This window comes from Ursus arctos, unplaced genomic scaffold (genome assembly GCF_023065955.2).
Source record: "Ursus arctos isolate Adak ecotype North America unplaced genomic scaffold, UrsArc2.0 scaffold_22, whole genome shotgun sequence".
NCBI classification, from domain to species: Eukaryota; Metazoa; Chordata; class Mammalia; order Carnivora; family Ursidae; genus Ursus; species Ursus arctos.
The window spans coordinates 12,622,339-12,645,909 of NW_026622897.1; the positions used below are offsets into that span (position 1 = coordinate 12,622,339).

Genomic DNA, 23,571 nt, shown 5'->3' on the forward strand with positions numbered 1-23,571 from the left:
AATCTTGAGTCTGGGCTCCGAAACTTCCTACCTGTAGGACCTTGGGCAAGTTATTTAATAACCTGGGGAGTATAATGGTATCTAACTCAATGCTTGCGAGGAATGAGATACTTTGCGTGAACTGCTTAAAACAGTGCCTGGCGCACAGTGTATGTTATTTGTATTAGTATGTGTTTAGGTTGCGGGGGTAGAGACTGCTCAAATAGGCTTCTAAGTACCACTCGAGAGGAAATCGAATTCCAAACCCAGTGTAATTACTGTGAAAAAATGTGATGGTTTCTAACTGTGAACTTCCCGTTTGACAGAATAGGTAGCCCGTAGCTACCTCTTGCCTAGGATCTTTCCAATGAGAAGGACCTACCTCTATTTTCAAAATACAGGGAAGCTAGAGAGGTTGAATTCCAATTCCCAAGTTTTGGAGAGGGGGGAGAGGTGGAGGGCAGAGACAGTACTTTTCTTCTTGTGAACATGAAGAGTTTTACATGAATTACCTCATTTAACTCACAGTTCTCAAGTGGTTTTATTATTGTGTTTTACAGATGAGAAAACCAAAGCTTGGGGAGGTTAAGGAACCTTAACCTTAACGAAGTTGGTTGCCCAAATTCACACAGCCAAAACGTCACCCTTGGTAGCAGAAGCTAGCAAAATGAGGTGCAAGAGGTAAATCCGAAGTTTGTGAAATAAAATATTAGATCGAATAGGTCCCTTATCTCAACATGTTAAATTTTTGTCAGTTTGAAAGCATATTCGTCAAGAAGATTTGTTATACTTTATAAATGCTCAGAATTTAGGATATGTGCTCAAAAAATGTTTATATATATTAAAACAGGTGTGGAGGTCATAGCCCTGACCCATGACCTTTCAACCACTGCATTATCCTGACTGGTCCAGCTCAAGCCCAGGAAGGAAAGCAGACTGGGTCTCTGAGGGCTTGTGGGGCCACTGACCAATACAAGGCTTCACTAGCTGGAGGGCGTCACAGGTCCCCCAGACACAACCCTGTGTTGGCTTCCAGTCCACTTTGGTGGATCTCAAACTGAAATCCAAAGCCCTGCCTCTACTACCCTGCTGTCAGCAAGCATCTGAAAACCTCATCTTTCTGCTCCAGTGAACGTTATCAGTACCCTCTCAGCCCCATCAACCCGTCCATTTGTCTTGAGTTCCACCACTCCCCTTCCAAATCAACACCCAACCTTGGCCTGACAAGACCCAAGCTCAGATCCTAAACCTGTCCACCTCATAGGGCAGCTGAGCAGGATCAAATGAATTTATGCCCAGTGGCACTGTCTGAGCTTTGCCCTCTGTTAGCTGCATCTAATAAAGCAAATGTGGGAACTATGGATTTGACCTCAGAAGTTCACTTTAAAGTCCATGAACACCGGGCTTTATTTTGTTCAGTTCTGTGGTGTGCCTGGCACACAGTGTTTACTCAAACATCTACTGAAGGAATAAATGAAATGCTAGCTCCAATCCCCAAACTGTCTACACTGGGGAAAATTTATTCAGGAGGTTGAATTCTACTAGCATGGATTCAAACAAGGACAGAGTTCAGAGGCCGGTCCTGTTGGAAAGTCATCACTTTAATGAGAACTTCTTCTCCTGTGCTGGACTCCCTCCCCTCAGAAGACTCTCTTCCTGTTGAAAGCCAGTATTTTATATTCCCCAACCAACTCCCAAACTCCAGATGTAGCTGTCTTCCATCTTCAGAGTTCCAACCCTAGAGAGAACATTATGTGGAGGGAGGGTAAAAAGCTGATGGGGAAAAAAGGGATAATGTCATGCCCCGTGGTTCATCTCTGGGTTTCTTCCCAGGCCAATTCAAAACCTCCAAAATACAGTCAAGTAAACCAAGAGGCTTGCATTTCCATCACAAACTGTTCACGAAACTGCCCACATCTCTCAGACCAGGTGTCCCCCCCAACACGGACAAGGCCTGGTGGGGAGGACACCACCAGCCTTTCCTGACAATAATAACCCTTCAGTCTGAGCAGCACTGGAGGCGGGCTTGGGAACTAACCATCGCTACCGCTGTGGGGCCAGGCCTGTCTCATAGCCCTCTGTCTTCATGTCATTGAGCCCTAGCTCCTCGTTCTGGTCAAATGTGCGCTTATAATGCTCCACCTTCATCTGAGGATCATCTTCAGGTGCATACACATTCTGCAAGGCCAAGGACAGACAATCAGTGCCTGTGCCACCCAGCTACCTGCACCCCCCCACCAGCTGGCTTCCAACTCCCACTTTCCCAAAAACGTAATGTTTTTTATTCTAAAGACTTCCAATTCCCCATAGCTAGGCTCAACTAGCAAGCAGCAACAGAGCCCAACAGAGTCCCAGGAATGGGACCGTCCAGGCCTAGGCAGAATTAGGGAACAGTCTACCTAAAAAACTTCCTATCTGCACTTTCTTATGATGGTCTTAATCATAGTTTTGCCTGACGAATAATAACTGCCCAATAAATGTTGAAGTTATTATAAATCACCCGAGTATCTCCCCATTCAGCTGAAAGCCTCTCTAGTTTCCTATTTCAGCCTCTGGACAAGGCACCATTTCTCCTCATTCCACAATTAGATTTTCAAAATGGCAACTCCATTGCTGGGGACAAGAGCTGGACTAGAGAGAGGAAGAGTCTAGGAGTATCTTTTTTCCTCTCGACACACACTGATAATCCCTCCCACCTCCCCCTACTTCCTTATGTTTCAAATTCTAAGATTCCTTGATAAAGAGCAGTTCATTCAGAATCAAGTCTCCAGTTTCTGGAGAAATAATACATATTCAAGGAAGGTCAGAAAATGTATCTCCATGCACTATCAGGGAAGGTCTTCTGTACCTGAAAGTAGCTGTTTCCTGCTGGATCGTTCATAATAAAGTGGGCCTTCATCTTACCCTGTAGGATCTAAAGGGGGGAGAATACAGGACATAAATTTCACATAGCTCCTGGTAGGAAGGCGCTATGTCTGCCAGACAAGGACCAACCCAATTTACATGGCAGAATCCCCGAAAGTTTCAGAAACTGCTGAAATGAGGTACCTCCCAAAGTGGAGTGGAGAAGACCTACAATAAGGACTGTACGGAACCTACTTAAGCACCAACCTGACATCCCCACCTCCTCTCCCATTCCGCACAGGCCAACAACTGCCCTCCCTCACCCCCAGCAGAAAGCTGCAGGAGGCCGTGGAGAAGTTGCCACTCCTGCAGGCTAAGGCCTACGGGGTGCCGGCCCAGTTGAGGGTGGAGGGAAAGGCAGCAAGGACAGCAGGTTAAGTGAATGTCTTGTTATTGTAAACAGACATACACACCCAGCTCTCTTCCCACACTCAGCTTTCAGAACACTGCCAGCCAAGTCATCCTCTTCAGGGCAGGAAACAGAACACCCGCTGATGGGAATCTGAGCAGCCCAAGAGGAAAAACCTAATGACTCTGGCACTGGGGTTACTTCCACAAAATGGCTAAGCGAAGTCCCCCACAATGAGCCCGACATGAATGAGATTCAGCTCCACTCCCGTGTTTCAGTCCTCTACAACTGACCATCCAAGACTATCAGACACGTGAGCAAAGCCCTAACCTTGAAAAACAGAAAGTTAAATGGAAAAACAAAAACAAACACACACACAAAAAAACCCAAGTGAACAAAAAACAACGTAAAAGGAAATGGAAACTATGCAAGGAAAATAAAACATCAAAAAAAGAAAAACCAACATTAATATTCTCAAGAGAAAAAAAAAATACCACATCCTTAAAACAGGCTGCTATTTAGAAAAGGAAGGACGGAGAGTACTCCAAGACCAAAAAAAAAGGCTCTTGGAAAAGAAGACAGTGGAAATGAAAAACCCAACTGAAGCTACTAGAGAAGAGGCTCTAACAACACAAGGGAGAAAACTGAGAAAGAAGAGGACATGGGATATCAGAAACCAGGGGAATCCCCAACATGTTGGTTAGATGTTCAGGTGGCAGGACAGGATAGGTGGCCTCTTGCCCGCTGGCGCCCCAGGACCACAAGTACTGAAGGGCCAGAATCATCTCACCTGGTCTAACTTCTGGCTAAACTCCTGCAGTTTCTCCATCTGGCCAGGATTGGAACTGTCACCCAGTGTGAAAGGGTTCTTGGTCACCTGCAACAAACAGCATCCGAATTGCTAGAATACTGACTATTTCTTAGGTATGACCATAAAGCTGGTGGGGAATGGCAGAAGGGTGCCCAGCCAGGGAAGCCCAGTCTCCACACCACCTTTCTGACCTAGGCAGCCACTGCTAAGAGCACAGAGATTACTCTGCCAAGATGACAACTGGCAATGTAAAACAAAAACTGTAATAATGTCCTTCCATTGGAAACTACAGTTCTCATTTGAACAAGAAATGCAAAATAAAGTGTAATTTACAAAGGCAAAATGCCTGACAACTGGGAATCAATTAAGTGAAATGATTCAAGAAAATAAATATACGGGCTAAGTCAACACACACATATATATGCTGGGGAGTTTCAGGTGCTGGAAGGACCCTGCTCCCCTCATTTTACAGTGAAATAGTGACTTACCCAAAACCACAAAGTATCTACATTGTCCCAGTGGTAGGACTGGGAGTTTCCATTCAGAATTTCCCATAAACTTATCTTCATGATCCAAAATACTATTTAAGTCTCTCAAATCAGCTTTAGGCAAAGAAATCCCCAGTTAACAGCTCCAAAAACTACGACGTGTGAGGCCTTCTAGCCCCTTCCCCGCAGCCACACTGCTGAAGCAGCCACGTGCTATACTCAGGTGACTTACCAGTTCCTGGATATCTTTCAGTAGCCCCTCCAGTGTGGTGAACTTGCCCCCGAGGACGGCCATTCCCAGTTCAAATTCCAGCTCTGGGATTTCCACACTACACGTCTCGGACTAGGAGATGAGAGATCAAATTAAACTTTAGATCGGAAGCCTCTTCAAGAAAGCTAATCAGAGTTCTCATGCCAAATTAATACCACTGCTGACAGTTCGGGGGGGGGGGGAAAGTCAGCTGCCCCAGTCTTCTTGGACTCTCCAGCTAAAGCCAGGCTCATTCCTATCCATGTGAACCACAGAAATGGAACCAACCTAATAAAAAGACATTCTGAGTCATGGCTCCAAGGTGCCAGATATCCTGTCATTAGAGGCCAGAGACAAGGGCCCTTACAGACACTGGAAGCAAAAAGCTGCCAAGTCATCAGAGAGTTTATGGGTCACCTTCTGAATGTGTACTTCTTACCGTGGATTAACTCTGCCGAGGGATCCTGAAACCTAGGGAAGTAAGGAGGTACCCCACAACCCCCGGATAGAATTTTAAAAAGACAATTTTCCCTAGAGACAGTCCATGTGAGGAAGACAGACACTTTCCCAAGCAGGGTGTTACCTTGAGCACATCTCTGGTCAGAGCTAAGGGATCTGTGATATGGAAGGTGATCTTGGTGCCCAAGGGCTCTACTGCTCCTCCAGATTTCACCTGCACAGATAACAGTAGTCAGAACACCAGCAGAGAAGATTCGGATCCTCACCTCGTGCCAGGGGGACCTCAGAGGATGGGCTTACACCTCCAATCAGGCCCCCTAACAGCTCCCAAGAACAGAGCCTTCTATACCAACAGTGGCAGCAGTCACCCAAACTAGAAACACGAAGACTTATCCCAAACTGCCAACACTCACTTTGTGAATGTACCTTTTTTAAAAAACTGACTTTGGGGTTGAAAGGGACCTTCAACTGCACCCAACACGTGGATGCACCTTATATTATTCTGGGTTCAGAATTTAAACAGCTTCTGCTTGAATACAAAGGTAATTTACAACCCTCTAAGGCAACCCATTCTATTTTCAGAGAAATCTAGAAAGTCTTTTATTAGATTCAAAATCTGCATCCCTACACTTCCAGACCTAAAAGGTGAGTCAAACAGTCTCTCAAAAAACAAAAACAAAAACGAAAACAAAAACACGAGGGGGGGCACCTCCCTCTTCCATATAACCAATCTTTAATGTCTTAAATGAGTTATGGTATCTCTAATTTTACTTCACTAATTGCCAGTTCCTTCAAGGGCTCCTCATCCTGCACTACATCTAAGAGAAAGACCCAGCTTCCTCCTACCTCATCCCAAAGCAGATTTAGAAAGGATCAAAGTTAAACAGGGGTCACCCTCGCCTTAGTCATCTTCCCAAACAATGGGGCCCACTCACCTCATTGGTCCGATGGCCACAGTTCTCGCAGTTGGTAGCCATGATGATAACCTCCTTAAAGTGGGGGATTTCTGGAAGATGGAGGTAAGGAAATTTGCTTCCACGGGAACAAGACCACCTTCTGGGGAAGAACAAACCCAAACTAAATGCACAACTGCTAGTCCTAGGACTATAGGAAAGGGATCCCAAGAAGCAGCCTAACAGTCCTCCAGAAGAGGGCAAGGTTGTGCAACCCATGGCAATCTTTGTTCACAAATATTTGAAGATATGACTCAGGCCAAACACAGGACCCTAGAAACCAGAGCCTAATTCTCTCTTTGAACCCAAAAGCCAAGGTACACAGTCTCATCAAAGGCAACACCTTCCTCCTCACTGCGCTTTCCTTGAAGGGAGGACTCCCCAGCCTGTATATAATCCTCATGCCCGAGTTAGACGAAGAGCAACCCAACTGCCTGACAAAAGATACGAACTAGCTTCATGTTGGTCTGAGCCGGAGCATTGCATTCTGGACAGTTTGTGTTGAACTGCAGCACCTGGAACACAACATGGGTCATAGGCTGAGCCCTGCTCAGGCTACAGACATTTAGTTGGTATGCTGGTGGTTGCCCATGTTGGGGGTGAGGAAGAGAGACTGAGTGGCGTCAGTCTCTGCCCACAACTCTGCTCCTTTCTCCACAGCAGCCAATGGACTCACTTCATTTCTGAGATCCTCCTCTTCTGGCTTCTCTTCTGGTGGTGCCTCAGCCTAGCATAGCAGAAATACAAATCACACGTTGGCACATATACCTCAACCTCCCCAACAGCCTGCCTTGGAGTGGGAGAGAAGACTCTGGTTTGCTTGTCAGCTGCCACCTCATGGGTTTAACAGAGAAACTAGGAAGCACAGCCCTAATACAGGGAAGAACAGAGCTTAAGATAGGGATCACAGCCACTGCCAACTTTTATTGTAAAGTTTATCCTAAGTCTTGACAGGAGCTAGATGAGATGCACAAACGTGTGGAGGTAGGGTACACAGGGTAGCAACAACAAAATAAGAGTCTATTGATTCCAAGCAATCCAAAAAGCAAGATAATGCCAGAGCATTCTTCTGGCTTCTTCAGTCTACTCACCTGGAGCCCCAGCATCTCTTCCTGCTGTACAGTCCGATTATAGTGTGTGATCACCAGGGCATGATCTTTCTGGGGAGCATGGGGGTTTTCCACAAAGCTGTTCCCTGAGGGATCATCAATGATCTGACGGATGGGTGAAGAGCAAGTAATTACAACAAGAAATCACGTATGATCCTCCGCCTGCCATCAGACCTCTTGGGCACCACAGTGGAAAAGTCCCAGGCAGTCTTAAGGGTCTCTCCTCCCCTAAATCTAGCACCTAGAGTTCCTCAATACTCACCAGAGTGAAAGGAGAGGCCACTTGCTTTAGCTCTTTCAATTTGACAATGAACTCATCAATTCTTTCAGCTACGGCTTCTTCGTTTGCCTGATAGGAAAAGATAGTAGACAGATAGTCATGAGGCTCCCCAGCCCTGGTAACAGACTTTACGCCCCTACTCCCTGTCATGCCCACATCACTTCCATTAGGAAGTCACCACCTGTCTCAGTCTAAGTAGGAACAGAGACTCAGACTTCCCAATAAGATATAGCAAGTAAGTCTGAAGTTTAGGAGTTGTGCCAAATGAGCTTCATTTTCTCACTCATTCAACCATTTAGGCAGGCTCTCATGCCAGGTTAGAGCTACAACAGTAAATAAACCAGAGTCCTCTCATGGGCTCCCCAGCCAGTCAGGAAAACAAATGACTAAATATGCAATTGTATTATTTCTGTCATAATAAATATAAGGTACAATGGAACACTCAGGAAGTATAGATAGATCCAAGGGGATTAGGAAAGGCTCTTCAGCGGTAATGTTATACTGCCTGTCTGAGAGGAGATCTGAATATACACTGGGGAAAGGGAAGTGAAAAGGATGGGAGACAGAACAAGGACAACATCCTGGCAGCGACAGCATCACCGTGTGTGTCCCCCAAAGTTCTCCAACATGCAGTCAGAGACAGTTCAGCTACACGGGAAGCCGAACACTCTATTCAGACATAAGACCGGTCGTTATGCCTTGAGCTGCTGCAATCAGAAAATCCCAGCTCACCCTTCGTGCGGGCTGATCCTGCTCGAGGCCAGAAATAGCACGGCTGATCAGTCCTTCAACAGTGGTCAGAGCTAGTGATTAAGAACAAAAGACACATGAGTCTTGACTATGCTATCAAGTGCCTGTATGACTCTGAGCAATTCACTTGGAACTCTGTGGGCTTTGATTTCGACTATAAAATGAGGAGGCCCGGAACAAGGTTCCATTCATCTCTAATAGCAATGATGCTAAGACTCTCTAATGAACACATTACAGCCTTACTACCACAATCTACTGTCTCAAGCTGTTTTATCTAAGCTTTCTGTTTATGTTGAACCAATGAAGGTCACCGTGATAACACGGCCAAACCCATACATCAGCCACCAGACCTGGCACCCGGGTTTTTGCAAAAAAGTAAGATTGCAGCCAGGCATCAACAGTCCAAATACCCTGAACCTTATACCTACCTCCCTTCTGACTAAAGGCAGGAATTTCAAAATCCAGCTCCGGGATCCTTGTGGTGGCAGAGTCTGTTTTCACCACTTCTCTGTTCATGTCCTGGGCAGAAAGAAAAACGTTCAGTCCAGAGAGGTCAGCAGTACAGCTTCTCAGGCAATACCAGACCCCAGCCCAGCAGTTTCTTCCTCTCTCCATTGCAGGGGGTCCAGAATACTCCTGCAGAACAGTACACCTGTGAAGCCAGCTGCCCAAATGGTGAGAGTACTATTGAAAACAACTACTGCTCATCTGATTCCCAATGACAAAATGTAATTACAAAGCATTTTCACAAGACTTATCTCATCTGAGCATCTGACAGCACCAACTGCACTTTAGGAAGGAGGAAACTGAGGCTTGGGCACATAGGAGTACTTATTCGAGGTCGGACGAGAGCTCTGACTCCGGTGCCCAAGCCTTCTCTAGAGCATTAGACTGCTCTGGGGTCCTCTCACCTCCTGGGCCCTGACGGTCAAAGTGTAGCGCACTCCCTGATCCTGGATCCTGCCGGCCGACTGGATCTCCGTGTTGTTCCAGCCACAGTGCTCACAGGAAAAGGAGCTCACGATTATTTCTCTGAAGAAGGGGATCTTGGTGAGCAGGAGGCGCGTCGTGCCCTGTGGAAGCAGAAAGCAGCTAGGAAGAACCCATGAAGCCCCAGTTCCCAACTGGGCCCACCTCGCCGGGTCGCCGACCCCACTTCGGCCCAACCTCCCGCCGCCTCGGGCCGGGCCCCCCGTCTTACATTGCGGTAACAGTTCATACACAGCGACTCGATCTCGGTGGGCTGCTGCTCCTCGTCCTCAGCGCTGATAGGCCGGAACAAGTGCTCGGGGGCTGGAGCCCCGGCTGGGGCGGGCGAGGGGGCAGCAGTAGGCGCCGGGGACCCCGGCTCCACAGCCCCGCTCACCGCCATGGCCCACACGCGCACAGCGAACCTCCACTTCCGGCTTCCGCTCCTCTCGTGGCCCCACCCCTTCCTCCGACACTTCCACCAGCTGCCGTCCCGCCCTTTCTTAAAGAGGCCGCAGACTCTGGGCCATCGGGAACGTCGGACAAGGTTTCTGCATTGCTGGGATTCTATGGTCTAGACTTCCAAAGCCAGACTGATTCAGGCTTCGCCTCCACCTCTATTCAGGCGTTACTTCCCCCAGGACGTCCTCTCAGCCCCAGGGCACTGTTTCGCTCATTCGCAACAGCTCCATCCTACAGGGTTCTAACCGTTGGTCCATAAATCTGACTACAAGAGACTTGATAGCAAGGGGCTTGGCTTGTCCCTCCGAACGCCTGAGGAGGTGCGTTTGGACCCCGGCTCAGGCTCCCATCCACTGTTGGGACGTTGCTTCAGTTCTTGATCCCCCTCCCTCAGTCCCTCAAGTATTCTCTCCCTTTCTGTTCTCACTGCTTATTTCTGCCCTCATAAACACGTGCCCAAATTCCAGCCTCAAATACACAGTCCTCATTTTTACTCCCACCCCTACAACCCCAGCACATTAAACCCCAGCTGATTCACCCCTCACAGTTTCCTAACAACAACAAAAACACCTCTTTTTGTGGTTAACTTTCCTTCCCAGTACCTCCTCTCCCTGAGCACCTCTCACCCAGTTCTGTTGCTAAATCTAGGGTGTCAGGGAAGAGGTCCAGCCTTCGGGCATGATTAGGCCAGATTCATATGGGGTGCTGAGAACCCTATGCAGGGCAGGCTGCAAGCGGAGGAAAGGGTGCTGGACAGGACCTTTCAAAGGTGCTGGACAGGGTGTATTTATCCTTTAGTCTCCCCCCCCCCCCACTTCAACCATCCCCAATTTCACAGTTCCCAGGGGGATCTATGAGGACCTTTGTTGCCCCCAAGTGAGTCTGTAAATGGGAATTGGAGAGTTTAAGATTAGTAGTTCTCAGGGGCGCCTGGGTGGCTCAGTCGTAAAGCATCTGCCTTCAGCTCAGGGCGTGATCCCCACGTTCTGGGATCGAGCCCCACATCAGGCTCCTCCACTGGGAGCCTGCTTCTTCCTCTCCCACTCCCCCTGCTTGTGTTCCCTCTCTTGCTGGCTGTCTCTCTCTCTGTCAAATAAATAAATAAAATCTTTAAAAAAAAAAGATTTGGAGTTCTCAAGAAGAGTTTCAGTTGTAAGGAGGCCATTCAAGATCTGGAACTGCAGGAACAAAGGAGACAGGCCGCCTCAGGAGCCTGCACTTAATACACAGGGTCCTGTGGTAAGGTTGGTGAGCAATACAGGTGCAGAGAAGGGTCTCTAAGCCAGGCCCACACCCAGGCATGACAGACAGCTGTCATCTAAGGCAGAGCCTAGCCAGAGCCAGGACACTCTGACAGACCTGCATTGGGAGAGGGTCCCTGAGACAGAGCGTTGAGGGATTGGAATGAGTGATGGGTGTGCTTTGGGGATAGTGGTGAGGCCACTGCTTTCAGACAAGACTCGGATAAGAGTCACACCAGGCAAATAAGCTTCCACCGTATGCCTGTATTTCATGAGTCAGAAGTCTAGGCTTCAGCCTGGGAGTCAGAAGTGAGGAGCCCCAGATGCAGAGGACACGCAGGATGTTTTCCCGAGGCTTTAAGAAGCCCCCACAGTTTGGAAGGCTTGGTCAGCTGTTTAGATATAGATCTATGTAAGGAAATGCAGGCTCTGCTCCCTCCCATCACAGCCCCCACCATTTGTATCCATTGGCATCAGAGCCAGCAGAGATATGTACACGCACCTTGACATGCTCTCATCATATTTTCCTTCCTTCTCCCTTCTCTTCCCCCAACAGAAGCTGTCATGGCAGCTCTGGGGAGAAAAGAGCTCCTCTCCCATAGACCAGCTGTAGCAGCGGCCACCAGGTGGCCAGAAGTGATCAGAGTCAAGCCCCAGGAAGAAGAGGCACAAGCTTCCAGCACCATGGCAACAGGCTTGCACATAATTACCTGCACATAGAGTGCCTCTCTCCCTCCCCACTCCCACCATCCCGGAATGGAGCAACTCATGAGGATTCCCAAATGAACACGGGAGCTGGGTTTGCAAAGCCTGGTGACTGTAATGCATCCGGATGGGGGAATCGCAGGAGACTGGATATGCCAGGGACAACAGTCCCTTTGGTGGCTTCGCCCATCCTTGTGCCGCGCCCTCCACCCTCTGCCCAATAGGCCACTGTCAAGGACTGAGCCAGGTGCTCAGATCCTGGGCTTGGACAAGGAGCTGGGAAGTGAGCCTGGATAAGTACACCCTCAGGGCTCTTCTAGATGGCTGAGACCACGGTCATGAAGGCTGTAGTTGATGTCTTCCCACAGGTCTTCTAGACGGGCCTGCAGCTTGCTCCGGGCCTCGCTGCTGTCAGCTTGGCGAAACTCTGGGGCGAAGGCACTGTGACCGGGCGGGGGTGGCGCCAGCTGCAGCTGGACCTCCTCGGTCTCCTGGTCAATGGCATGGGTGAAGTCAGCGATCTGCAGGAAGGTGTCCTGGCGGAAGGCCTGGAGTCGCTGGCGCACCTCCTGGGACAGTATCTGGGGGTCGGGATTGGCCCCTTCCCCCGCACTGTCACCGCCGGCGCTGGCAAAAGCACTGAGCTCTTCCCGCAGCTGGTCCAGGTTCTGCTGGATGCGCGCGTGCAGAGCCTTGGCCTTGAGTGTGAGCTTGTGCGAGAGCGTCTGCACGCAGCGGCTGAGGCGCGCGGGGCTGGCGGCGGCGTGCGGAGCCACACTGCGGTGCAGCTCCTGCACTTGGCGCCCGATGCCGGTCACCAGGCGCTGGGCGTAGGGGTGGAAGAGCTCCTTGACGCGGCTGGTGTGATGCACCACGCGGTTCTGCAGCTCCTGAAGCAGGCCCCGCGCCTCGTCCATGCCGCCCAGCAGCTGCGCCTTGGTGCCCTCTCCGACCACGCGCAACTGCTCCTGCAGCTCCTGAACGCGCAGCGCCACCTGCTCCATCAGCTCCACGGTGTAGGGCTTCAGCTGCCGCCGCAAGCCCTCCAGGTTCCAGCCCACTTGCTCGTGCGCCTCAGCCATGTAGGGCTCCAGGCGCGCCCTCACCTCCGCCAGCTCCTCCTGCAGCTGCTGCCGCATGCGCACCGGGTCTTGTGGGAGCCCAGGAGGCTCTCTCCCCTGCCCACTGAGGGGGCCCAGCTTTTCCAGGAACTTGTCCATATTGCTGAGGTCTTGCTCAAGGCTGTCTTTCAGGCTCCTGGGGAAGGGGACAGACATCCAGACCATCATACTGCTAGCCCCACCATCACCTTTGCCCCAGAGACATCTCTTACTGATGATCATCTGGGGAAACCAAGGATGCAGGGTGGTGGCCCAGAGCCAGGGCTCCAGTCCTAGCTGCGGGCCAACCACACAACTCCTCACACGGAAGTACAAACACGTGGCACGTGCAAATCCAGACCAACACTGCCCAAGGAGACACAGATGGGTCTGGACTCTCACACAATCCTTTCATTCTGGGAGCCACGGTGGGGGTCCCCCCCACGGCTCCCAGGTCCCCTGCCTCAGTGCGCAGTGGGCAGCAGCTATAGTCAGATCAAGGCAGAGTTGGGGACGCCACTGTGGGCAGAGGGGGCTGCACAGCCCAGGAAGGCCAGGGACGAGGCAACCCGAGCACCACTCCATTCCTCTGTCCCAGTGCGGACTAAGGAGATCAAGGAGTCAGAGGCAGCACACCATCCCACTGCTCGGCTGTCTCCTCCCTGCACCTACACCCCTTGTCCTAGCCACTCACGTGGGTTCCCATGCCAGCTTTTGCTGCTGGACCCGTGCCACCTTTCTTTTGTCCCCGCTGCTTTGGCTGAAGTAGTCCCAGAAGGCTTTCTGTGTCTGGACAGTTGCAAACGCTGTGGAGAGGGATGCGGTGGTTAGAGGCTGGGTTTCCTCCCCCAGGGTGGACGGGCCCCCCTCAGTCCAGCCTCCACGTTGAAGTCAGGGTTGGAGACCCACCTGAGAGCAGAGCCAGAGCCCAGGTCAGAACTGCAACCATGCTTGCTGTTGTCTACTCAGAAAGAAGGTGAACTGAGGCCGGTTAAGGTGAAGAAGCAAAGGAAGGACATCTCCCAGATTTGCCACAACCTGCGCCAGATCTGTTAACCCTTCCCTGAGATATGGGAGCACAGAGCTGCCGGGGCTGATGAGGACCGATCTAGATGAGCATGGCAGGGAGGGAAGGGTGTCTGCGGGAGAGGGGGGCTTCTTTTTCACCTGGATCACACAGTATGGAGTGTGGAGCTCATACTGCTTTGTAGAGTTTCCCCCACCACCCTCCCAAGACCCCACGAGCAGCTCCTTCAGCCTCTTCTGCCATCACTCCCTTGCTCACCTGTCTTCCTGCCTCCACTCCACAGCTGGGAAAGCTGAGGGATCCCAAGGGGGAAGAGGCGACTCTGCCAAAGGGGTCCAAGAGGACATCCTTAGTGCTTGGTTCCCACCCCCAGCTCTCTGCTGAGACCCCAGCAGTCCCCTCCCTGAGGAATCTGCCCCGCATCCTTCCACCCAGCACCCGCTCACCTGCTCAGTTCTGGGCACAGAGAGCAGACATTCAGCTTTATACTCCAGGGGCCTGGGCCTCTGGCAACAATTGCCCTGAGTAAACACCACGTGGAGGTTCAAAGAAGGATGACCTCAGCTGCCTCCCGGGGCTCACCTCCTGCCCTTCCCTGGCACCCAGAGCGTTAATGAGGTATCAGGGGGCTGCTCCAGCAGAGAGGTGCTGCTTGGAAAGACTGTCAAGGAGTAAGGCTGAACTCCTCACCCAGTTCCCCCCAAGTCCCATGACCTTCACTCTTCCCTCTGACCAGCTGGCTGACCCCACCAGCAGAGGAAAGCCTATCTACTGAGGGCCCTGCTCTTACTCAACTGCCCAGGGGCACGGTGCCCTAGCCAGACAGGGACAGTGTCCAGGGACCAGCCTGAACCCGAGTGGCTCTTGACAGCTTCACTATAGGCCCCTCCGGCAGCCTGGGAAGAGCCAGCATTTATAGGGTTAAGGGTGCTCCCATCTTCCACTTTATGAAATAATCCAGGAACTCCAGGGAAGTCAGATGTGACAGGGTGAAGGCCATGAGAGGCATCAGGGCCAGGGACTCTGGGCCCAAAGAATTGGAACAAGAGGAGGATTCTTCCCACGGGAAAGGCTGAACTGCACCCCCAGGGCCTCTGAGGAGGGGACGCCCTAGAGCTGGGACCTTTGATGACATGCCCACTCCATATACTTAAACACACATTCAGGAACTCCTGATTGTTGCTCCTGAATGTATCTTGAATCGGTCCCCTGTCTTCCATTTCCCCTACCAGTCACATCACAGCCACACTGGCCTCGCCCCTTGATCACGTGCACAGCCTTGGACAGGTGTCTCTGCCCAAGTCCTGCCTACTCCGTGCGTCCTCGGCTATGGCTCTGCCGTGGCTCCTCCCAGCCCACTCCGGGGGTCTCATCTCCTCCCACACAGCACCCTGGGCATTTCCTGAGCATGCCATCTCTTTCAGGACCCTGAGCCTCCCTACATGCTCTTCCCTCAGTCTGAAAAGGCCTATCCCTTGGGGAACCTATATTCTTTGTCTTTTCAGACTTGGTTTGAATTAGTTAGGATTAGTTAGAATCACCATATTATCCAGCAGTTCCACTTTTGGGTAGATACCAAAAGGAATTGAAAGCAGAAATTGGAACAGGTATCTGTACCTCCACGTTCCTAGCAGCACTATTCACAAGAGTCAAAAAGGGGAAACAGGCGCCTGGGTGGCTCAGTCTTTAAGCGTCTGCCTTTGGCCCAGGGCGTGATCCCAGGGTCCTGGGATCGAGCCCCACATAGGGCTCCCTGCTCCACTGGGAAGCCTGCTTCTTCCTCTCCCACTCCCCCTGCTTGTGTTCCCTCTCTCGCTGGCTGTCTCTCTCTGCTAAATAAATAAATAAAATCTCAAAAAAGGGGGGGGAACAGCCCCCAGTGTCGATCGGCAGATGAGTAGACAAACAAAATGTGGGATATGTACACGATGGAATATTATTTGGCCTTAAAAGGGAGGGAAATTCTGATCCATGTCATAACATGGGTGGATCTTGATGACATTATGCTAAGTGAAATAAGCCAGACACAAAAGAACAAATCTTGTATGAGTCCGCTTAAATGAAGTGTTTAAAATAGTCAGAGGCAAAGGCAGAAAGTAGATTAGAGGTTACCAGGGATGGGAGAGGCAGGAAGAAGAGATACATTGTTTAATGGCACAGGGCAGGGGTGCCTGGGTGGTGCAGGCAGTTAAGCCTCTGATTCTTGGTTTCTGCATCTCAGGGTCATGAGATCGGGCCCTGCGTTGCGCTCAGCACAGAGCTGGCTTGAGATTCAGTCTCCCTCTGCCCCTCCCACTTGTTCTCTCTCTCTAAAATAAATAAATAAACCTTTTTTAAAAATGGCACAGAGCTTCTGTTTGGGAAGGTGCAAAAGTTCTGGGGGTGGTCAGTGGTGCTAGTTGCACAACAGTGTGAATGTACTTAATGCCACTGAAGAGTTGTGCACTTAAAAATAATTTTTATGTTATGCATATTTTATCATATATTTTTTAAAGGCATTTTTGGTATTCTAAATTTTGGCAGAGGTTATGGTATAAAATATAGTTGCACTATAGTGTCTGTAAATTGGTATCATCACCATCACTTTTTTTTTTTTAAGATTATTTATTTGAGAGAGAAAGAATGTGCAGGGGAGGGGCAGAGGGAGAGGGAGAGAGAGAATCTTAAGCAGACTCCCCACTGAGTGCAGAACCTGATGCTGTGGGGCTCCAGGCGGGGCTCGATCCCACAACCCTGAAATCCTGAGACCAAGACCTGAGCCAAAGTCAAGAGTCAGATGCTCAAACAACAGAGCCACCCAGCCGCCCCTCATCACTATACCTTCTCAGTTCTTGTCTGTAATGCAGAAGAGACACCTGGAACCGTATTTCCCAGAATCCCCTTCCCTCTCTGGTCCCAGGTTAGAGTCAGTCAGTGTGAGAGGCAAGAGGAGAGATGGTTATTCTTCCTTGGTAGTTGCAGGCAGATGCATAGGCAGACAGACTTGAGGTTGAAAGCAGCTTCTGGATGACCTTCTTAAGACTCACACTTATTGGTTTTGTAGCCTAGGACAATTAGGTGACCTTCTCATTTATAGCTACTGACAGGTGAACTTTTGAGCATCTCTCCTTCAAGTGCTAGCTGCGATGATCACTCCTCCAGCACTTCCAAGAGTTTATAAGCCTTCAATTCTCTATATTAAAGCCTCTCGCACTTAAAATACACACAGTGGCTTCTGTTTTTCTGACAGAACCTACATTAATACAAGAGATGGAAGCAAGACACATTTGTGCTTCTCTATTTGATACCATCTTATTGTTTTAGTTTCTAAAATGTCTGGGTTGGTTGGAGGTTTTTGTGCTTGTGTATGTGTTATGGGCTTTGTGTGGGGGATCATTTGAAATAATTGTAGACAGCATACATTTCCTAAGAATAAGGACAATTCTGCATAAACGTGATACCATTATCACACCACGAAAATTGGCATAATTCTTTAGTGTCACCTACCCGATACTAAATATTCAAATTTTCCCAATTCTCCCAAAATGCCGTTTGCCGCCATTTTTTCTTTCTTTTTTTCCCTTCTTCTTAAATTCAGGATCCAACACATCTTATCAGGTTGTTCTGCTTCTGTGGTCTTTTATTCATTTAGAACAGTACTCCCCAACCCTTGACATTCGCTTCTTCTGAAAAGTCAGGGGAGATGTCTTATAAAATGTTCTGGGTTTGACTGACAGTTTCCTCATCTTTAGATTCAGGTTAAACAGTTTTGGTTCCAATCTTTGGATGTGAATACAAGCTTCCTAAAAGCTCTTGCTTAAAGAAGAAATCAGTTACCACATGTAGATGGAATGATAGAATCTTTTTTAAAAATTACTATTTTGCAGCCCTCAGATAATATTTGATGCAAGCAAGGATTATCAATGAATGCTAAAACCACAAGGTGAACAATCATTGAGGAAAGGGAAGCTCACATGCCTTCCAAGTATCACCCCACAGAGACGACCTATTAATTATTGTGTTTTTCACAATGAAGAAACCTGGTGGGTCATTTTAACCAAGTGATCACAATTAGCTTCACCAAGTAGCAGGACAGCCTGACATCTTGTATCTCTCGATGTAGTGCAATAAGAAGGGCCAGATAGGAAGTATTTTGAACCAGATTATTTCCACATGAACCTGTGTGCACTTCCTTTTCCCTCATGTTTCTCTGTTGCTTAGTAGCTCATACTCTCAACTGAAGTTTTAGAAGAGAGCTATTCATTTGGATTTTTTTAAATCCAGGAATTTCCCAAATAATCTGGATGTAGAGTAAAAATAATTTTTTAAAAGGTACTAAAGATTAAAAGGTACCTTATTCTTGAATGTTCTGTGAGAGCAGTTTTGCTATAAACACATGAAATACACAAACATATGGATTTCACATAAAATCTCAACATGCACCAAATGAGATTTCTTAGGCAGCTTTTCCTCTTGTGACCTGTTCTTCAAGGGAACATTAGTGACTCCTCATTCTAAATACAGAACTCCCTCAACTTAGGATGGAGTTCCTCCCAATAAACCCATCCCAAATCAGAAATATCGTAAGTTGAAAATACTATTGTAAGTTAAAAATATTGAGCTTCGCTGGCTCAGTGAGTGGAGCGGGCGACTCTTGATCTTGGGATTGAGTTCAAGTCCCCACTTTGAGAGTAGAGATTACTTAAAAATAAAATATCAAAAAAAAAAAAAAGAGAAAGAAAATACATTTAATACACCTAACCTAACAATATTGAATGATTGAACAGTGTGCTGAAAACGGTCATCACTGTATTGGATGTTGACCCTCGTGATTGTGGGGCCGACTGGAAGCCGCTGCTCACTGCCACTGCCCAGCATCAAGAGAGGGGACCGTACTCTGAATCTCTACCCTAAGAGAAGATCCAATTTCAAAATTGAAGTTTGGTTTTTACTGACTGCAGATCTCTTTCGCACCATCCTAGAGTCAAAAGTTGGTAAGTTGAAATTTGTAAGTTGGGGACCATCTGTGGTTAGTCAAACTTGTTGCAGATTGTTCTCCTTCGGTCTTATCTGCCAATAACTCAGGTGTAAACTGGGGTGGAGTAGTCTTAACTCAGTGTGTCAGCATCCCAGGGTCCATCCCAGAACATACCAGAAACATAGGTAGAATAGAGTAACCACTCATTAGGGATCAATTCTGCGTTGTTTTTACTTCTCTCACCAGGCCTAAATGCAAGTCCGCTTCAACAACAACAACATATATACCTCAAATGCACTAAAAAGGGTGGGGGGAGGAAGGTATTTAACACAGCCCTGAAATAGCCAGGCATGTTTAGTAGTGACCTGTGTAATCATTATTTTGTCTTGAAAGATGATCTATTTGCATTGTTTGTCAAAAAGGAAAGCAATTAAATAGGCCATCTAGAAGTGGAAAATATAGTCATTAAAATGAAAAAAAAATCATTTGGCTACGGTTGAAGAAATAATTAGTAAACTAGAAGGACAATCTGAGAAAATCACCCAGAAGGAATCATAAAGAGAAGGAAGATATGAAATGGAAGGTAAGAGACATGGAGAGCAGAATGGGAAGATCCAACATACGCCTACTAGGATTTCTACAAAGAGAATAGAGAGACTTTGGAAGAGGCAACATTCCCAAGAAGACAGCTGACAAATTTTGAAGATTGAAGAAAGATGTAACCTGAATCCTCAGTTGCAGGAAGAATCCTTGAGTCGTGAGTAGAATAAACGAAAACAAAATCCAAATCAAGACACATTATCGTGAATGTGAAGAACATCAAAGACAGAGTGTCTTAATATCAACCCAAGAGAAGGACTGATTATCTACAAAATGAAAACGATTAAATGGACAGCTGATTAAGCAGCGACATATCTTCAAAAAAAAAACCTGAAGATAAATTAATGGCCAGCCAAGAATTATGCTCGGGTAAGCTATTATTCAAGTGTAAGAAGTTAATTTCAGAGGAGAACCTAGAGCATTGATCACTCATAGATCCTTCCTGAAAAGGAAACAAAACTCAGAGAGGCGTGGGGTACAAATAGACACAGGAGGAAGGAATGAAATTAGTAAATGTTTAGGTAAATTGAAAACGCATTTGTCATTTTACATGAATTTATATAAACATGTATATTTAAATATACATATGCTTCAACCATATAAAACTAGTTCTTTGCTACTAAAAATTGGTCAAATACCGGCAATTTCATATAGTCCAACTTAACATAAAATATCTTTAAATGTAGCTCAGTCTCATTCCCTGCTGTGCTTCCAGTACTTAGAAAACTGCTTGTCACATGGTAGGGGGTGTCAATAAATAGATATCGATGAGGGGACTACTTTGGAGGAAGTGTTATAAACAAGGAGAACCTAAAATATTAGACCAAAGTAACGTGGAAAATGGGAAAACAGAGATCAAAGTTAAAGCATTCTGCAGTCTTTGCATTATTCAGTAAGAAGACAGGGGTATTGATTATCTTTTAGACTTTGTGAGGTCAAGTAGGAATATTAAAATTTTAAGGATAACCCAGTAAAAGAATACAAAGAATGTATGACTTTCGAACCAGTGTATAGGAATGAGACTAAAGAACGCCAGGTTGACGTTTAGTAAAGGATGGTGGATTGATTGCATGCATTAGCCTGCGCTCTTTTCTGAAATCCCAATAAAGCAGCATTAAAGGGCACTTTTTAAAAAATGCATAAACACACAAAGAGAATACAGACAAGATATTTTGGAAGTTGGAAAGCTTCCAAATCGTCAAATGATAATAACTAAACATACCTGAGAAGATGAATTTTTCAGCAGCAATGGCGAGAGCCAAGAAACCCCCTAATCTGTACCCGTGAATGCCTTGGAAGCTCAGACATTAGCAGCGATGGATTCTTCTAGAAGTATGGGTGATAGTGGGGCTCTAGATGTGGCAACCGGTTGCAAGTCTGTTTGAGAAGCAGACATCCTCCCCAACGCCACTCAGCTGGGTTACAGCCTTCCCCCAAAGCAGCAGGAAACCAAAGGTTTATTGCCCGGAGAGGTTGGGGGGGAGGTGAGGGGGGTCCCTGGCCTGCAGAAAACACAGTATTATTGGGGCCAGGATTCTTCTATGCAAAAAAAGAGGATTTAAGTAAAATTTTATATATTAAATTATGAAATGCCTCCTTCCACACCATTTTTTCCTTTGGCTAAACGTTGGCTGATTAGACTTTACCCTCCAGGAAGGAGACTGGAACATTCTCCTGAGAAATTTGGCTACCCCAAGAAAATAGGACAAAAGAAACACTTTTGGGGGTTCTTTGTGGTCAAGATCGTCCATCCTAAAGTGAGTCATGGACTCAAAGCTTCATATCAGTTTCATTTTTTTTCTAGTTTACTATGAAAATTGTCATACAGAAAAGTACAGTAATCATCCTTACACTCACCACCCAGGTTCAGTAACTGTATATTAATAATATCTTAATTAATATTTTGTCATGTTTGCTTCCTCTCTCTGTATGTGTATTTCATATGTATGCTTGATTTCTGCTCCCTAACCTGCTCCCCACTATTTTTCGGATTTACACAACTGGGCAGAATCTGGGGGTAAATCATTGAAACGTATAGGAAACCAAATAGACAACAGCAGAAGACAATTATTAACTGCAAGTAAAAAAAAAAGTACTGGAAAAATTACCATAGTAAACCACATACGAATAGCATGTACATAATCATGATAATATAAATACTGGCTATGATATCATAGTTTAAATAAGACCTATGACATAATAAACTGGAAAGTGTGTGTGTGTGTGTGTGTGTGTGTGTGTGTGTGTGTGTAAGGTGTGTATATGTTAAAGAGAACCCCATTTTTATTTTTATTTTTTTTACTTAATTAATTTATTTTTATATTTAACCTCCAGACACAAGTTAGCCCCCTATGTCATGTCTGGGGAACTGGGTTTTATTTTAATTTTTTAATTTAAATTGAGAACCCCTATTTATTGACCATAGTGAGCAAGCATAAGCCTAAAGATAAGATAAGCCTAAAACTGGGAAATCAGAAAATAATAACAGAATTTTCTAAGAGCCAAAAGGTGTCTATGCAGAGGGGAAAATGGGGATGAGTTTAAGGGATTTTTACTTTTTTATCCTAACTTGTAGTATTGTTTGAGTCTCTAAACTTGAAGTTCGATAAAATAAAAACTAAATTTAAAAGTACATAAAATTATTTTTTAAAGAAACATAAGACCAAACACAATAAGACCATAATTATTTTTTAAAGAAACATCATAAGACCAATAGAAGGGCAAACAGGAAGACAAAAGTAGCAAAAAAATACCATGGTAAATAGAAGATACAAAATACTATGATAGGAATCAATCAGTAATCCCAATAGAGGGGAATGGATTAAACCAGCCCGTAGAGCACCAACTCTGGAGTGAGACAGTGTGGGTTACAGTGCTGACGTCGATTAGCTCTGTGGCCTCAGGCAAGTTACTTAACTTCTCTGAGCTTCAGTTTTCTTATTAGTAAACTGTGAATAATTATAGTACCACCCTCATAGGTTCTGTGGGAAATGAATGTTTTAATACATTGAAACATGAAATAAAAACAGAGCACTGCTTGGCACATTGTAAGTGCTGCATGAGGGTTTACTGTTGTCATTAGTGACAATTCACTTTACAAAAATTAGATTTTATAAAAATCCCAGTCATTCACGACGTAAAGGGGGATACTGAAAATATAACATCAGAGAAAAGCTAAAAAGTATAGCAGGGGAGAGGAACTTTAAAAGCTCATGCCAGACAAAATTTAACAAAAAGAAAGCAGATATAACAATATAATATTGGAGCACATAAGCTTTGAGGCAAAAAGGATTAACAGAAAGGAAAAAATTTACCAGGAAAAAAAAAATTTACCAGGTAAATGAAATCTAACGTCATAACCTCTAAAGAGAGAAACCGAAAAGCCGCCGAGTCTCAAAGAGAGCTTGACACGTTGCTGAGAGATTTTAGTACCCTTTTCTCAAAATGAATAGAATCACAGAAAAAGAAAAGATGTGAACAATAGACCACAAACCTGATCTATGTAAGAGCCCTGGACCTCAGGGAATACAGAATCCTTATGGTAATTGAGTACATACTAGGCCTCAAGGGAAATCCAAGTATTGCTCGTAATTGCAAAATAATATTAATAAAATAAATTGAAACAACAACAACAACAAAGGAAAACACCCTAAATGTCCATCAATAGATAGACGAATAAGTTCTGGTATATTCACAGAATGGAGTGCTACATTCGCTGGTAACAATGGACGCGTTCTAGAGAGACATGGATATATCCCCAAAACATAATGTAAAGTGAAAGAAAGCAAATTGCAAGAGGATACAAATAATTTTATATTGTTTCCATGAATTTTTATAGCATGTGAAACAGCACTGCTCATGAATTTGGCTCCATACATATATATAAAAGAGTAAAACCGTGGGTGGAAAGGAGACTCACCACCTTCCGGCTCATGATCGCCTTGGGGAGGAAAAGTAAATAGACCGGTGGGGTGGGGGGGGGGGTGGGGGGGGGAGGGTGGGAGGGGCGGCAGAACAGCAGGGACTTGCGCTGAGTCTACCACATTTTGTTTCTTCGAGAAAAGATTCTAAGACAGGGACGCCTGAGTGGCTCAGTCCGTTAAGCTTCTGCCTTTGCTCAGGTCGTGAACCTGGGGCCCTGCTCAGTGGGGAGCCTGCTTCCCCCTCTCCCTCTGCCT

The 23,571-nt window shown here is 46.7% G+C and overlaps 2 protein-coding genes across 5 annotated transcripts; both read right to left on the bottom strand.

The window, feature by feature from the left end:
- Nucleotides 1–1,562: 1,562 nt before the first annotated feature.
- Nucleotides 1,563–11,144, bottom strand: ZPR1 (ZPR1 zinc finger). 2 transcript variants are annotated; one of them, XM_057316639.1, is made up of 15 exons: nt 9,534–10,531; nt 9,244–9,405; nt 8,761–8,851; nt 8,315–8,385; nt 7,565–7,651; nt 7,285–7,407; nt 6,870–6,920; nt 6,642–6,708; nt 6,176–6,246; nt 5,365–5,454; nt 4,764–4,874; nt 4,023–4,109; nt 2,828–2,893; nt 2,018–2,157; nt 1,563–1,717 (listed from the first exon to the last, which is right to left on the bottom strand). In XM_057316639.1, the coding sequence occupies exons 1-14, from the start codon at nt 9,702–9,704 to the stop codon at nt 2,023–2,025; spliced, it is 1,383 nt and encodes a 460-aa protein (XP_057172622.1). In that variant the 5' UTR covers nt 9,705–10,531; the 3' UTR covers nt 1,563–1,717; nt 2,018–2,022. The 2 variants fall into 2 exon arrangements, with proteins under 2 accessions (XP_057172622.1, XP_026361495.1); XM_026505710.4 differs by having other exon boundaries at nt 1,563–2,157; nt 9,534–11,144.
- Nucleotides 11,145–11,804: 660 nt separating this feature from the next.
- Nucleotides 11,805–14,477, bottom strand: APOA5 (apolipoprotein A5). Of its 3 annotated transcripts, XM_026505707.4 has the most exons (5): nt 14,283–14,477; nt 14,095–14,158; nt 13,719–13,770; nt 13,504–13,615; nt 11,805–12,966 (listed from the first exon to the last, which is right to left on the bottom strand). In XM_026505707.4, the coding sequence occupies exons 3-5, from the start codon at nt 13,756–13,758 to the stop codon at nt 12,015–12,017; spliced, it is 1,104 nt and encodes a 367-aa protein (XP_026361492.2). In that variant the 5' UTR covers nt 13,759–13,770; nt 14,095–14,158; nt 14,283–14,477; the 3' UTR covers nt 11,805–12,014. The 3 variants fall into 3 exon arrangements, with proteins under 3 accessions (XP_026361492.2, XP_044242565.2, XP_044242564.2); XM_044386630.2 differs by lacking the exon at nt 14,283–14,477 and having other exon boundaries at nt 13,719–13,790; XM_044386629.3 differs by lacking the exon at nt 14,283–14,477 and having other exon boundaries at nt 13,719–13,858; nt 14,095–14,154.
- Between the last annotated feature and the right edge of the window lie 9,094 nt (nt 14,478–23,571).

What these genes read in the sequence shown, in the direction of transcription:
- ZPR1 (XM_026505710.4), bottom strand. Translation starts at nt 9,704, where the DNA reads ATGGCGGTGAGCGGGGCTGTGGAGCCGGGGTCCCCGGCGCCTACTGCT. An exon ending in AGGAGGATCTCAGAAATGAA is followed by an intron (nt 6,709 to 6,869) that starts GTGAGTCCATTG and finishes GTTGTGTTCCAG; the next exon opens with GTGCTGCAGTTCAACACAAA. An exon ending in CAGGAAACAGCTACTTTCAG is followed by an intron (nt 2,158 to 2,827) that starts GTACAGAAGACC and finishes TTGGCCTTGCAG; the next exon opens with AATGTGTATGCACCTGAAGA.
- APOA5 (XM_026505707.4), bottom strand. Translation starts at nt 13,758, where the DNA reads ATGGTTGCAGTTCTGACCTGGGCTCTGGCTCTGCTCTCAG. An exon ending in GGCTCTGGCTCTGCTCTCAG is followed by an intron (nt 13,616 to 13,718) that starts GTGGGTCTCCAA and finishes CCCTCTCCACAG; the next exon opens with CGTTTGCAACTGTCCAGACA. An exon ending in AAGCTGGCATGGGAACCCAC is followed by an intron (nt 12,967 to 13,503) that starts GTGAGTGGCTAG and finishes CCCCTTCCCCAG; the next exon opens with GAGCCTGAAAGACAGCCTTG.